The sequence below is a fragment of the Abramis brama genome, assembly GCF_963993115.1.
Source record: "Abramis brama genome assembly, chromosome: 12".
In the NCBI taxonomy this organism is placed as follows: domain Eukaryota; kingdom Metazoa; phylum Chordata; class Actinopteri; order Cypriniformes; family Leuciscidae; genus Abramis; species Abramis brama.
In genome coordinates, this window is record NC_139974.1 from 9544662 (window position 1) to 9561216 (window position 16555).

General features: G+C 37.3%; 1 protein-coding gene across 1 annotated transcript in view; it reads right to left on the reverse strand.

Annotated features, from left to right (window-relative positions):
- The window catches only part of pou2f2a (POU class 2 homeobox 2a), a gene marked incomplete at its 3' end in the record, with an annotated part of 46838 nt that extends 43242 nt beyond the window's left edge, over positions 1-3596 (reverse strand). The window contains exon 1 of the mRNA XM_084131412.1: positions 3272-3596. Coding sequence (XP_083987538.1) covers positions 3272-3374 — 103 coding nt within the window. The 5' untranslated portion in view covers positions 3375-3596. The remainder of the gene's footprint in view (positions 1-3271) is intronic.
- Between the last annotated feature and the right edge of the window lie 12959 nt (positions 3597-16555).

The window sequence follows — 16555 nt, forward strand, 5'->3', positions numbered from 1 at the left end:
ATGTGTCCTTGTTACAGTGTAATTAATTATTTTAAGTACAATGAACTTGGATGTTAAAGTCATTTCAACTTAAATTACACACAATCTACTGGCTTAATAAATAGTTGAATCTTGAATAACTTTAAGAGTATGTTGTCATAACTTAATGATATTTTGATATTCATATAATTTTTTACAGTGTACTATAGGGTTAGGGTTTGGTTTAGGGTTAGTTGCATGTAATTATGCACAATTTATAATTACTACTTTAGTAACTATATGTAACTTATGTAACAGGGACACTAAAATAAAGTGTTACTGAACAATGCAACAATGTTGCTCACACAGCTCCAGGAAAACAACATGACGAGGCCTAAACAGATGATGGTGGACCCATTAAACCTTCCTGTGAACATCTCTATAAGCATTCGCTCTCAAGTGCTAAAAACACATAATAAAAGTCCAAAAGTTTCAGAACACTAGTAAACATGGTTCTAAAATTATATTATCAGTATAATTCGAGAGATAAATCGAACTGGAATCAAAATTTCTTAGTATTCTGTAAATTAGCCTGACTGTGCACGTCAGCTTGCATGGATTCCACAAGTTAACATGGCCAACGTCATGTTATATCATTGCTAGTATATTTTGTGACCTCAAAATAAGTACAGACTATTCAATATATTTTATTTTCTTTCTAACTTTTCTTTGTGTTTTTTCATTGCGTAACTTATCCTTACACAATGCTGAAAATGTGTGAAATAGTTGATGCATACAATTACAGGCAGGTCATTTAAAGACAATAATGTTTAATATAAAGTTTTGCTATTTACTAAAATGAACACTAATGCATCAGTAATTTGCTAGAAAATAGACGCTTCCCAACAGACTAAGCACTCACAGTTCCATTATAAATATAGTGTGTAGACTATCCCAATGACGCCAAGATTCTACAGTAAATACTCAGGGTAAAACCTGTAAGATATCTTCATGGTGATCGCCAGGAAAAACCTAGTAAAAACTTTGAACCAATGCCCTTGATAGTGTCTATCATCTGTAAGTAAGGATGAACATAAATGTACTTTCCCTCACCTAACATAAAGATCCTCACTGGCTGCTCTGCTTGTCACTCTGACCTCTGCAGAATTTAATGTCAGCTGTGGCGCCTGGTGTCCATTTTGAGTCTTATATTATCAAGGAAGTGAAAGGTATAACCAATGGCACTATTTTAAAATCCGAAAAGGTAAAAGTCTTGAAACCACGCGGCAACCACACACCAAATACATTCAGCTCACTTTTCCAATTTCATGGAAATAAGTCTAATAAGTTAAAATATAAAAAATATAAAATGTAACACATGGAGTGATAATGTTATTTCAAAACAAACACACAACAGTGTCGGAAAACACTGGACACAAGTAGGTTACACACTTGATCAATGATGCCAGTAAAACATGAAAACATCACATGAACCTGTTCAAAATAAATTTGCTGTAAAATTAACAATTGTATTCACTATTTTTACATTTCAACTTTTAACACTGTTTTTCCGCTGTAAATTGAAGAATGTCTATGTCCTAGGCAAAATAGAATCATCTTTCTTTTATGCTCCCTCAGTATCCTCCCATTCACTTCTGACATAAAAAGCCAAATCCTAACCAACCAGCCTCAAACAAGCAAGCCAATCCAATTTTAACACTACCTGCATTTCAAGAAAGCACATCACCATGTGGGCCCATTATGTGGTGCAGCTTAACGTCTGGCTCTTTGCTCATTTAGGCGCCAGTAAGTAATTAAAGACTCTCATTTCTTGAGGTGTAAACCTTTTCAGGGCAGACGCCATATTCACTTTTTTAGAATGAAAACGAGGCTGTGAGGGACACACTCCATTTAATTGGTTATATTATTATTTTTATTTTTTTTATTTTTTGACGTCAATCGTTCTGCAGATACAACGAAAATACAGCGTGGAAAAAATAGACTTTAGGCCCAACCTTTAGAGGGAACTACGTGTGTCCCTCACAGCCGCGTTTTCAATAACAAAAAAGTACATTGAAAATAAATATGGCGTCCAGTCTCAATAAGGTCTAGTGTAGCCTATGCACTTTCTAACCTACCCTGTAGAGTTAAATACAGCCAGAAAATTAGTTTTCAATTTCCTTGTTTACATTTTAGTCGTTGTGTGCGGATGTGCCACAATGTGACAGATGATCTATAAGTGGCGTATACTTTTAATATATCTTAATATATCCATCCATCTGCTGGTTGGAAAATTTCCGCTTCGTTGAATGCCAGACGTTGCGCGTACCCGCCCCCCTCACTAATGCAGCACTTTAGAACCAACACTCCTTATACATCCCTACAAGAAAGAAAATACAATGTTCTTTCTTTTCACTAGCCTACAACTACAAATAAGCAGGTAATACTTCGCATTACATGTTACACGTTTAATATAGCCTAAATAAAATTCTAAATAAAAAGTCTAGGCTACTATAATAATTTGCACTATAAAAAAAAGTTAATTAAATTACAATCAGCTCCACAGAATATAGGCTAAGCCTATATTATTGCAAGTGTTGTTTATTTGCAATACTTACTTATGGGAAGACAGTGCATGAATACAACAATGCAAAGTCTACCTAAAAGTCTAAAAATAAAAGTTATTTCTGCCATTTCAAAGCTTTCTTCTTCGCAACAGTCAGGTATTGATGACTTTAATTTGAGATTAAATTAAGCTAATTGCGTTATTTAACCCTAAAGTGAAAGCACTTAAAATCGACAAAAACATCAACAAATAAAGTGACATTCAGTCTCATCATTCTTAAACTTGTTAAATTCACACACTCGCTCTGTCCTTTTTCCCCCCAGTGTCTGCGTGTATCGATCTCGGCGGAATCGATAAATTACCATGAATATTCCCTGAACCGGTCGTGAGAAGAGAGTCAGACGGCAGATGGAGCAGCAGATACGGGGAGGACAGAAGGATGAAAGAAGCCAAAAGAGGCCGGGACTAACCATTCAAACATGGGCAATTATGGCCAGACGTCTTTTCACCTCAACTAGCCTTCATTAATACACACTCAAAGTTGCACATTTTAATGATACATACACAAACGGATATAAGCCTATTTTGTAAGATATACAAAAAATATGGATTTCGTTCAGACGGTTGTCTGGGTCTGAACAGGTGTTTCTACTTCACATTTAGTTTTTTTCATCTTCTTAGTATTGAGGGGGGAAAAAGTAAAGCTGTTATCGACATTAACCAGAAGAAGGTAAAGGTTTCTCTTACCGGAGTTACCAGAGCGCAGAGGCAGCGGAGACTTGAGTCGCCAGGCGCTGAAATCAGGAGCGGTTCTCTGAAACACTAACGGCACCGGCAAGGGAACAAACATGATCCGTTGTCGTCTGGGCTTTTCTTCTATGGTCTCTTGTGTTTGGCGCTTGTCTTGAGTTTCTTTTTCTTTGGTTGCTTTTTTGTCAAGTAGACTGTGTTTTGAGGTTGTTTCTTTTTGGTAACAGTTAGTATTTGGTTTAGAATGTAAAACGTAAGTAAACTGCTCAAGCTATCTTTACATTTTTGGTATTGCGCCTCTCAGTCATTACTGCTTCCTCGGGGATGCTCTATCTCGGACTGACACACAGACGGATAGTCCGGATCTTTCAAACAGTCTTAATATCGTCTAAATATAGGCTGTTAAAGATGTTTTTGTGGTCACTTAACAATGATTTAACAATTGCTTAGCTGACAAATCCGTTAATCTAATAAGCAACTTTGAATAACAGGACGTTTAGGCATACGCTAGCAAATGTCGAACCGTTGGTTGTAAGTGTAACTTTTTAAAATTCAAAACTCACTTGTTGTCGTAACTCATAAGATTTCCTGGGTTTTGCATATCCCGCGCGAGACCAGGTGTGCGGCCGGTAACGTCACAATGGCCTTGCGCGCGCCGCGATCTGGTTCCACTTTGGTTTCGCTTTTTAAACAAATCTCGAGTCAAAATTTCGTTCACTTTAGTACAAAAACTATTTGGTTCATTACAATCAATCGCGGTTGCTGGCTTTAAAACGGTTTACAAAGGTTTAACAGGAATATTTGGTTTCACTATTTGGTTTCTAGCTATCCTACTGTGTGGTTTATCTCGCGCACCTTGCATGCATTTCAAGCAGCATATTATTATTTTTGTATAAAATATAAAATAATCGCTTAGTATATTTAAGTAATCACGTACGTGTAAAGCTACGCAGCGGCTCTACACGCTCTCCCTTCGCTTCCACTCACGAGCCAGTAATTAAAACGCAATCAATCGATAAATAAATGAATAAGCAACACTGCTTGGGCACGAAATGTTAAAACTGAACGAAAAGAAAACAACACGGTACCCGTTAAGCGGAATTCGGCTCTTTGGCTCTGTCCCACCATCCGTCTGTGTGTGCGTGTGTGTCCGTTACGATAGTCCCGTTATCTGGGAACCCCGGTAGCTTGCGAGCTCTGTCCGCCTCCCGGTACGAAAGCAACACTGAAACGAGAGGAGCAGCCGCTATACTCCCCCCGCCCCCCTTTCTCTCCCTCCATCCATCCATTCCTCCCCCTCGCCCCTTCCCTTTTTTTTTTACTAATCCCATATAAGGCAAGCTATCCTGCGTATTGATCGCTTGATTACTCTTCATTATGATGACTCTGATGATCGCGGTGGGCCGTTGATCGATAGGCTTACACACATTCACAGAGTGGCTTACATCAGGTGATTATATCCTCATCTACATGCAAGTAGCCTATATGTCTGTGGAAAAGATACGGTCGATTTAAGCGACCATGCTATGGAGAAGCCATTGATATGTTATGGTGATTATTTAACGAATCTGATTATATAGGCAACAACAAATAAAAACCGATTATCGCCACCTCACAAAAGTTTCATTTGGTCTATAGCTAGTCTAGGGTATCTCTCTCTCTCTTTCTCTCTCACCGATTCTACCTTTCATTCCCTCTTTCCGACACATTGAATGCTGTCAGTAATAAAGCTACAATCTATGCCGCGCACTTACACTCCAGATTATTGCCGACATAGATTTTTTTAAATAGAAAAATCTATACGCTAAACATCGCAGTCAATACGGGAAAAATCGAAAGCGCAGCGCTTGATCCCCCACCCCCCAAACGCACACTCGCCCCAATCTTCCTGTCTCTATCTATCTATCTATCTATCTATCTATCTATCTATGAAGTCAGAGATTTGATATAGATCAATTATAGGGTTATCAAAAGAGAAAAAAATACTTATAACTAGCCTACATTTTCTTAATTGATTTGAAAGATGCATTAATAACCATTTGATTAAAAAAAATACCATACTATTTTATTTGTTAAAACATCATATTTTCCTGCAACACAACAGACTCACAATGGTTCCTTGAGCTTTATTGTCCCCAAGCACCCCCTCCATTTGACAGATGACATCCGCGTGTCCAACGAGCAAGAGGGAGGGGGGGGGGACGGAAGAAAAAAAAAAAAGAAGCGACAAGTTGTCCTTCACGAACCCCCCTCGCCTGAAAGGGCACGCGCTGCGAACCCCCCCATCCAAACTCCTTCCAGACAAAAGCAATTATTTCTTGTAGAATATAGTGTGTTTTGCGCGTCTATAACGCGAGAAGGAAGAAAGGTGTGCAGACTGAAACATAGTTTCCAAATATGACATTTCCATTTGGTTACATTCAATGGTCAGCTCAGTATGTCCCTGAACACCATGTAGCCATTACGACTGACATGTCATCATTTAAAAAAAAAAAAAAAACTAAAAATCAAAATGCACAAAAAACTCCTTTCAGAAAAAACATTACAATTGCAAATGTACCACTGTATGCCACAACACAAAGACATCAGTTAAAATAGTTTAAGCACCTGCCACTATATGTATAAAGTAATAAAGTCACTGTAAAATGATTAATTATGCAAAAAAATTTGGCCTATTATAGATATTAATATTGTTTCATGGCCTCATTATCACTATTTATGTTGTTCTTATTGTGATAAAAAAATAAACAACTTGGCGATCAATAGAAATAATCATTACCCAGTGCACACACAAAAAAGAAACTTCCTCCTGTGTGTGACTGGGTGGGTGAACCAGACAGCGATAGTGAAAGAGTTCATCGTTAAATGGCAATGTCATGTTGACAAATGCGTTGGTTGAATTAAATTCTCTCTCATCAATAACAAGGCGCCCCAATCAATACCAGCTTACAATTATATCAACACCCCCTCTTGCTGTAACAAGCAGCTAATACTGTGGCTAGGACACATTCCCACTGTGGTGCAACCCTTGTACACACACACGGCACACAGAATACAATATCATTCTTTCTCACAAACACAGACGGATACAAAAAACAACTCTAGATTCCTCTTACACAAACACGTACATAATATAATGTACTTTCTTAAACTCAGTCTTTGAGCACGTTACGCATACACATCTCTTAATCACAATAAAAAAAAGATGTAAAAATGATCAACTTTTATTATACTTTATCCATCATCTGTTCAATTCCTGAATGATGGAGTTGGAAGTGATTCATGCAGGGACTCGCACACTTTCTCTGTTCAGCTGATCTAATGATCAGTGCTGACATATTGTCAATACCCAGCTCAAGTCTGCCAATACCCTTAATACAAATCCATTCTCTGCGCCATAGCTCTCTTTTAACACACACACACACACACACACACAGGGTAATAATTGCACAGTGCTAATGTTGTCTTCTCTTTATCACCAATAGACATAGGATCTTGTCGTCTTGACAGATAGCATGCTCATCAATGCCAGGTAATGTTGGGATTTGTAGTTCTTTATGATATTTACACTTTGCCTCCATCTCCTAATTGATGAATTGGCATTTTTGCACTATTAACATCTGGGATGAAGGGAGAAGAATAAGATATTCAATTACAGATGAAGTTAATATTATAATGACTTGAAACATACCACAACAAATGTGCTTTATAACCTCGGATACAGTTTGACGTACGCTAGGCTGCTTACATCTTTTGCCTTCTTGCATAGCCTTCCAAACACTCTTACAATATTCCGATTTCACACATTTGCTTATGGGGGCTAAAATTCACAAACAAGATTTTTTTATTTCTTTTTTTATTAATGCATCCTTTACAGGACCCACCACAAAGAGTCTTTTCCATTTCATACAGATTCTACCATCATTCCACGCTATGCTAGCTTTAACACGATCAAAGACTTGGGAAACAGCAGCTGAAGATCCAGCAGTCAGCGCTAGTAAAAGACATCGACCCCCAAAGTGCTTGCGATGTGTCTCGCCCGCAGCGGCCTGCAGCGGCCTAATGCTATGACATGGACAGGGCTATCAGTAGTGCGCAGACTAGCTTGAGAGGGGGAGCTGATTTTGCCCCGTCAGAGGCCTGCTGAATATGTGATCCACCGTTACAGCGGAAGAGGATAAAGCCCCAATACAGTCTGTGATCTTTATGGGGTGCCGAGTGTGTGTGTGTGCGGCTACGCAGAGGCAAAAGGTAAAGCACGCGTGTTATTCTGAGCATGTGTGTGGTGGTGTAAATGTGTGCACTTTTCTATGTCCATTATTTAGTAAGCGGATTTGTACTTCTGCGTTAAAAATGGATGTTAAATTTCATAAATCAACACCTACATAGTGAAACCATTTCACTGAATAAAAATATTTATAAAATTATATTATTTTATTTTAAAAAACACTAATATTTAATATAGTTTTACTATAATATTTATGAATTATAATAATATTTAAATGTATAATTTTTTAAAGGTTAATATGCCATGCACATTTTGTTGATTTAACTAATCAAACATAAGTAAACAACCAATGACTAACCATATCATTAGAGCCACATTTCCAGGTAATTCTAATAAGTTTTTAACTCCTTTTGAGACTAACAATGACACACTTAACAGATTCCTCTCCGCTCTCTTTCTCTCCCTCTGTCTCGCCTTGTGCATTGAGACTGTGTGTGGGTAGATTTAGAACCGAGATCAATAAGAAATGTAGAAATCAATGCACTTAGCACTAGGAAATCAATGGGCCCTAATCGGGATGCCGATGGCACAAGTCAAAACAATTAAGAGAGAAGAAAAATGTTTAACAACCTCTACTCTCTTGCTTACACAGTGAAGACGAGAGAGAGAGAGGGAGAGAGAAAAAGGAGAACGAGGGGAGCAACGCCGATGAGATTACAGCTGGGAATCCGGAAGCTGAAAAGCTGAACATTGATAGAGGGAAGTGGGTGAGGAAAAGGGATGTATAGAGTCAATGAAACTGGTGGAGATGAAGAAAAAACAGATGACTATGACACTATAATTATTCAGCAGTGAAGAAAAGGCAGAAAAAGCGGACGGGAGAGGGGAAGGGAGGAATTATTTGACGCAAATAATGAACGAGTGCCGGCGAGAGGACTCAATTATGGACGACGGCCAACCTAAATGGACCATCACACAACTTTAAATGGTGACTAAGCAAATTAGGGTGTCAAAGGTTAGCGCGCATATCCGTGGCCATGTTTTGTATGGGCGAGCGTAGCAGTTGGTTCAACGGTCCCATCAGATGGTCAAACACAGGGGCGCTCATCCATGGGTAAGCATGTAAACCTAGCTGTCAATCACAACAAGGCCCCATTACAGACGCACCTTGACCGAGCCGCATTCAGCCAATCAGGTGAGGCAGGAGCAAAGCAAAGCATGGGATAGCTATGGTGGCACAGGTTGACTAGGAGCGGGTGGGTTGTGATTTGGGGTCGATCAATGCCTGAACCCCATGCCGACCTCTACCTCATTCTTAAGGCAAGGGGGAAATCAATGCGGAAGAGTCTATGACTCCTGACTGGTGTATGGATTGGTGAAGTGCCAACTAATCAGCGACTTACTGAATGTGACATCACGCCTATTAACCTATTGATATGACACTTGGCAACATGAACGGACATGCACATGAGGCTACATATTCTCACGCTTGATCGACATCAAGATTCAGTAAACAAGAAAATACAGCATATTATTTTTAAAGTTCAAAGTATCAAGTTCAAGAAATCAATTTCTATTTGCATTTAATTGCAATTATTTTTAGCTAAGGTAAGTCTCAATGCAGGAAAAGAAATGGCACAGACAAAATGGAAATTAAACACAAAAGAGAAAGAACTGAGGAAAACAATGTACAAGGCACGAGAGGACAACTGCAGGGAGTGTGAGTGAGTGATAAGACGAAGGAAAAAAGGGGAAGAGGAAGCAAAGAAGGTTGTATCAAAGGAGGTTACAGCATTAGGGGCTCAAAGGCGAGGGGGGGATACCTCTGATATTTGGGATTAGAAAACATGTGGTGAAGTAGGCAGGGATTAAGCGGGAAGAAGGAGAAAGAAAGAAAAAGAGAGGGGTGTTTGGGGGAGGAGAAGTAACAAAACCTATAGGAGTGTAAATACTTAGTCTGGAGAATTCTATGGTTAGTGTTTTTTTCTTCTTCCTGGCCTTGCATTCCCTCGTTTGTGTCTTGTGTTTAATACTATATATATATAAATTTTTTTTAGAGGTCTATACATAAAACCTATTTTTAGCCTATTTTTAAGGTGTATATTTGTGTTAATTAATTGTGTATGTGTGCGTGTACATATGCCTATATATATATATAGCTAAGGTTGTAGCTGCCAGTGAAAATATAGCCTACTACTTCAACTGAAAAAAGCCTGCATTGTATCTTTCAACAGCTAGATGACAAAACTCACATTTTGTGACAGGGAATCGTATTTAGCTTAGTCTTTGTTACTGTAGTTTTCTCAAAAAGAAAAAGAAAAAGAAAAAAGAAGAAAAAGAAATGAGATATGCACCATCTCACCATAAAAAAAGTGCTGTATTTTTAGAGGAGAATCCTGTGTAGATTAAAGTGCAATTCATGATGTGACATTTACTTAACATCCTCACACAAGCTTCTATCTCTTCTGGCTGGACATCTGTGTGTGTTTGTTCTTCTCTTCTTTCTCTTTATATGTGTGAGTGTGTGTGTGCGCGTGCGTGCATTTTGGGGCCGTGGGGGTTGATGTTTAGGCACTCTTGAAGGTTAGGTTCAGTGTCAGTGGTCAAGGTCAGGTGTTAATTCATGAGAGCGAGTGAGAGAGAAAGAAAGACGCACGGATGGAGAGTGAAAATCTAGTTAATATAATAGGACAATGGCAGAATCTGACCAAAGGAAAATTCACACCTAAGACGACAACATAATGACTGTTAGATGACCAATCGTTTCTTCTTTCTTCCTCTCTATTTATCTCTTTCTCTCCACCCCTTAGCAGTTTGACCACAGGGGTCAGCCTGCAGCGAATGAGGTCATTCGTCTGGGATGAAATTGACCTTCAACCCCTCAACTTGATCGCTTGCCCGCATTCTAACCACCTGGACAACCAACCAGCACAGAGCTCACGGAGCGTGCGTGTGTGTGCATGCGTATGTGTGTTTGTCGCAAAGCAATCAAATCATTTTATTCATTCTGTACATAAAACATTAATGGATAAATGGCAAACCTTTTTAGGCAATATATTATCATTATTTTAGCTCATTCAAATGAACTTTTTGGATTGATCTGTTCAGATTTTGTTTGCTTGTTTGAAGTATTACAGCAAAAACTTGCATAAAAAAAATCATGCATGCACACACTTGATTTGGTCTATAAGCACACACAGTAAAGACAGGAAAAGCCGAAGCAAAGCATCAGTGTTGGAGGTCAATACCTCACTAACTCTCCTTATGATGGCACATCCAAAAAGTCAATGATCAGCTCAAGATAATCAAAGCTATTGATTACAACCAGACCAAATATGACATCCACTGCAGAGTACACACTGTTTTCATTCTATAGGCCACGTGTCCAGCGAAATTAATTTAAAATAAATCACACCATGAAATATCATTACTTAATATCTATAAAATGTACTATTTTGGAGGAACATATTTTATATAAATATTTAACTTTCATACAATTTCTATTATTTATCCTATAATTCATGTTATACAATTATATAAGAAAATAAAATAATTTAATGTAGCCTAAGTCTTGGTACAATATTTAAAATAGCCTATTGGTTTTCATTTAAGTAGAAATAGCTATATGAATAAGTATGGATATTTACAGTAGGCCTACAATATAAGGTATATATCGCTGGATGTCTAATATTTTATATTGTTTTGATGTGTATGCTGGGCTTGTGCTTCTTCACTAATGAAATATAGAGCAATAAAGACAGAAGACGATGCGCGCTCTCGCGGCCAGTGCGTCAGGAGAATGACCAGCTGCCCTTTGACACCGAGGTCGCGAGCTAATGGGCTTTGCACAGCTTTGCACATTGTGTGGACAAATGATATTTTTTTAGCGTTAACGTCAGGGTTGTTTTTTCACCCTTTTTATTTAGATCGTCAAAGCCTTTTGAACCATAAGTTGTTGTTTAAATTGTTGTTAAAACTGACAGATCGATACTATTTTGCAGCTTTTTGCTGAGGTGAGCGAAATTTTCTAAAATACCAGGGAACAACAACGAACCCGACGAGTCCTTCAAGACAAAACATAGTAAGGTTCACACTCATCTATCCTCCCATTTAGTTGTAAAATTCGAACGATATGTCCCACAGTAATATATTTATGAAATATCTGCAAGCATGAATATTGTATTACACTGATTTATCATTTAATTTATTATGCAATATGTCTACGTGATTTTTAGTTATTTTACATGAATTAAGATAAAACTTTACAAAATATACATTTATTTTGTAGCATATGCATGCATATGATAATAAATAATTACATTTATTATATTTCTGTCTTAAAGCAGTAGGCTACCACAAAAAAAGGATGTACAGAGTAAGGCAAATACTGGACCATTGCATAGATTTTACATCTTCCATTTAGTTTTTTACCAACTACTGCACGTTCAGTTTCCTTTTAGTAATTCTGTCGTTTGAAATAGATACATTTATCATACATCTAAATACACATTAAAAATTTAAACAAATATGTTCATTACATAAATTATCAAAGCATGCACACGCATAATAATAGCTCTTACCCGAGGTACACACTTTTGCCTGTAACTAGCATTTAATAAGTGCATATTTGCATTTTTAAATTCAAATATCTAAACGTTATTTCAGGTCGTAAATAAAAAGACTGTAGTAAATATTCTTTCAGTTGTTAATCGAAATTTTGACGATTGAAGTCAAAGGGATTAAGACACTAGAATTAATATTCAAGTTTGTACATAAATTTGCGTTTATTTTACACTCAAGATTTTAATATGTTCGTTAGATTAAAGTCTTATGTAAGGAATGTTTGCTTTTTGAATATGCAAAAATGCAAATATGTTAATGCATAATTAAACACTAAATGCAAATGCTTCCATATTATAAATTGTAACCATTTTGCAATATGTTTACATCATGAACATTACACATCTAAGAGCAGTAAATACATTTGAAACAATGCAACACTAATATTTAAACTAAATTGTAAATTCGATTATTTACTTTTTAAGCACTACACTAAATACCACAAAAAAGGGACTTTAAGGTATAGAATAAGTCAAATAAAACCTACAGTAAACATTGGATTAAACACCGCAATCGAAAACTATCAAATGATTAGATTATAAAACAGAAACAAGCGCTGAATACTTTTTTATTCCGTTCTGAAATAGACTAGAGTGAACATAAGAAAAGTTTGGATATTGTATTTGCTGAATAACAAATAAAGCTTAAGAAAAACCTTAGGCTACACACGTGTATGTAGGCTACATCTTTTTTCTTTTCTTCTTACAAGAAATGGAAACGTCTGGTTAAATATCATATGAATTTAACAGGCAAACCATCTCTGAACAATTGAGGTTAAGACCCATCTTAAATCCGTGTTTTCCTCAAATTATATCTTTATAATAACCTTACTTACCGGTAACCCTAAAAACGAATTGGTGGATGCTGGCAAAAGAAAAAAAAGAGAAAAGAATGAAAGGGTAAGAAAAATGGTTAAGCATGCGTTACGTAGGGTGAAGTCATGTAAAAGTGGACCCTTTGACACATTGGACAATTTTTTGACACACAATGCTCAAATTTCTAAGATGTCATAAATGTACAGCTCTATACAAATATAAATACGTTGCATCGTGAAGCCCTTTCCACTGCCAATACAGCTTCATGAAGACAGACAGACGGAGTTTAAACCTGGAAGATGTTCACTGAGTCTTTGTAGATTGTGTCAGCCAGTCTCTCTCTTTCTCTCTCGGTCTGTCTGTCTGTCTCTCTCTCTCTCTCTCTAGATAGAGAGATACCAGCCGCGCGCTCGAGACTTCAAACAGGCGCGCGCTGGGAGGAAGTGTCTCTCGCGCCCCTCTCGACCTGTCGATATCCCGATGGCAGTTCGCTCTTTATAAAAGTCACAATTCCATCCTTTTAATTGATTTCTCATAATTAACTCAGTGTGTTCATCGATTTTCACTCGACGGCGCATCGGCCTCTCTATCCGGGAACACGTCGGTCGCGAACATAAGGCCTTATTATTTTGGCGTTAACTGAAGCCGAATAAATATTGACCACATTCAATATCAATTAAAGCCCAACGGCACTAAATAATCCCACTGTTTCTGCCACCGGGGTCCCCTCGACAGGTGGAGAGGTCGTCAAAATGGAGGGAACACGTGTATTTTAAAGGTGGATAGCGCACATACACACATTTTTCCTTTAGTTATATCCTTTCTTTTGTCATTTGATATAGATACATTTATAATAAATTTAAATAAGCATTAAGCAAATACATGAACATATTCATAACATAAACGGTCAAAATATGTATGCATACAGGACGTGCACACACCTTTATCTGACAAGCCATGTTCTATGAGAGAATAAGGATTACACACACACACACACACACACACACATATATATATGAAGACTTCAGATGCAAAAACCTCTAAGTCAGTCTGACATTTTTCTTTTAAATGAGCATTTTACTGTATTTAATTTTACTCTTATCAGTGACATTTTTGAAAATAAGACATTTCTATAACTGAATAATAACCTTTTCATTGCCATTAAAGTGAAATTACTGAACCCAATTACTGATTGTTATATATAACTAACAATCAGCCAATGAGAATATTTAAGCACTCTCTCAATGTCAGTGATAGTTGTCTTTGATTTTTGTGAACCTCTTCAATCTTCTTAAAATTATAACAGTTCCAATTCAAGCTATTAAAATATATTTATCTGTGATCAGCGCGGTAGCTACGGGTGAAAGGTGGGAACGTTTCCAGGGGCCAGCAAGTCCAAATTTTTATATTTTTAAAAAGGTAAAAATCCCAGAATCTCAAGACAAACCAGCTCTGAAATTCAAGCACAGAGAAAGACAGTGAGAGAGCAAAGCAAGGACAGGAGAAAGGTTTATCACAGCTTTATCAAGCAGGCACCTGACAGGATAATGGTCACTAACTCAATGTGTAATTATCAGAGAGCGGGAGGGTCAATCTTGCACATACTCTACGCATCTATATGAAACAAAAAACCCAAGCTTAAAGCAACATTTCTTTGTCAAATGATGGTTGCATGTGCATAAAGTTAAATTACATTGATCAAATTCAACATATTACTATTATTACACTGCCTACTTTTAGCAAAGCATTTTTCCAAAAGGTAAGGCCATGCTTTTAAATGTGAAATTTAGTAAAGAACATGGCAAATAAACAGAATGCTAAGGTAAAAGAGGCTGAATGGAGAGAAGCAACAGAAATGTTTGAAGGAAAGAAACGGTCAAAAGGAGGAAGGGAGTGAATAAAGGAGCTGAGAGGGAAAAAAAGTGAGGTGAACAGAGGAAGAAATAAGATGGTGTAAGAGTGGATCAGAGAAAAAGAGAGGGGCGAAAGAACGCGGGCGGAGGGAGGGATGTAGAGGCCCCTTCTCTGTAGAATCAAACCCCTCATGAATTAAACGCTTTAAGGCTCTGAATAGGAGGCACGTGCAGGAGGCCTCCGAGAATAAAAAACGCTCACCCCATCTGGCTCTTTCAGGGAGAAAGAGTGAGCAAGAAAGAAAGTGGAAGATCAATGGGCGTGACATGGCGAGAAACCGATGGAACAACAACCAAGTGCGATGTATTCGGGGGTTTGTGCAGGACTATGCAAAAACACAGCATTAAAAATATGATTTTTCAAATGTTATTAACATGAGGACACAAACTTGGACAGTTGTCATCACCAACCTTTAATCTGTGAGCGACCTTCAGACACTTTTTTTCCTGCGTCCCTCACCCTCCATCTCTCCTTCTCTCACTTTCCCTTGTTGTACCCAGCATCCTGGCTGTTTCCATGACGACCGAGTGGATACTGATGGGGAAGAGGGGCACATTCGTGAGGGAACCTGAGAGTTATTGAGAGTGGGACTCCACTTGATGGACATTGACACATTTAAAATCCATCATACATGACTTAATGGGTGAGCTTTATAATTCTGCATGTATGCACAGTTATATTATAATACGACTCAAATAAAACTCGCACAGTACTATTAGATATAATGTTTGCCTCTTAAAGTCATCATGAATTCAAAACTGACGCTTCTTCAGATTCATCGGTACACTCTATTCCAAAGAAAAAAATCTTTGGCTTTGTAATATCTCATCAAAATATGCAACAACGTTCTAATGGGTAAAATAAAATCTGTTTGTCATTAAATATCCTTCTTCACTTTGAAATACACATTAGCCTATATATAAAAACAAATTAGCCTATAAAATGGGTTGAAAAAAAAGTAGGCAGTAGGCAGTAGTGTGGCTACCTGTGAAAAACACAACCGGTAAAAGGTTTACACACACTGAACATGTTTCGACAAGCTTCAATACCTAATTTCTTCTGGAAATATCATTGCATTGATCAATGACTGTAAAGTTTCCCAAAATGAGCCTGAATATGCCATTTGTTACAGTTGCAGAAATGTATACCCAAAAAGATTAAATTATGATAGCCTGTAATGTGAATCAATGAGATTTTTATAACAGTACAGTTGCATAAATTGAGATGATGCTTCACAAGACGATATTTAAATGCTTAGTTTTATGATCAAAGCTCTATAGTTGTTTTTGTGGGGGTAAAACATAACGCTGTGCAATAAAATGATGATCGAGAAATGTACATACAATTTTTTTAAAATCCTGATTTTTCTAAAAAAAAAAATATGTCTGGATAATCAAGTAAACCTTAGTTGCCTCAGTCCAGTAAGTGTTCATCTTAAAATATCACTAACAATATAAAAGTTATTACGTTGAAAGATTTCATGACCTGAAGGTGGACATTTTTAGAATTATACTAAAAGGCCTTTTACTTGCTGAAAAAAAAAGTAGTAGATTGTATTCAAGTTTTGGTCCTGTTGATAATTTACAGGCTTTAGAAATGTGTGTATCAAATACAGTAGGATTTATATGGTGAATGCCAGTTAAGCTAACTTTTTCCTCAACAAAGAAAAGGAATATGTTGAATAACACTATTAGTGCTTGTCAA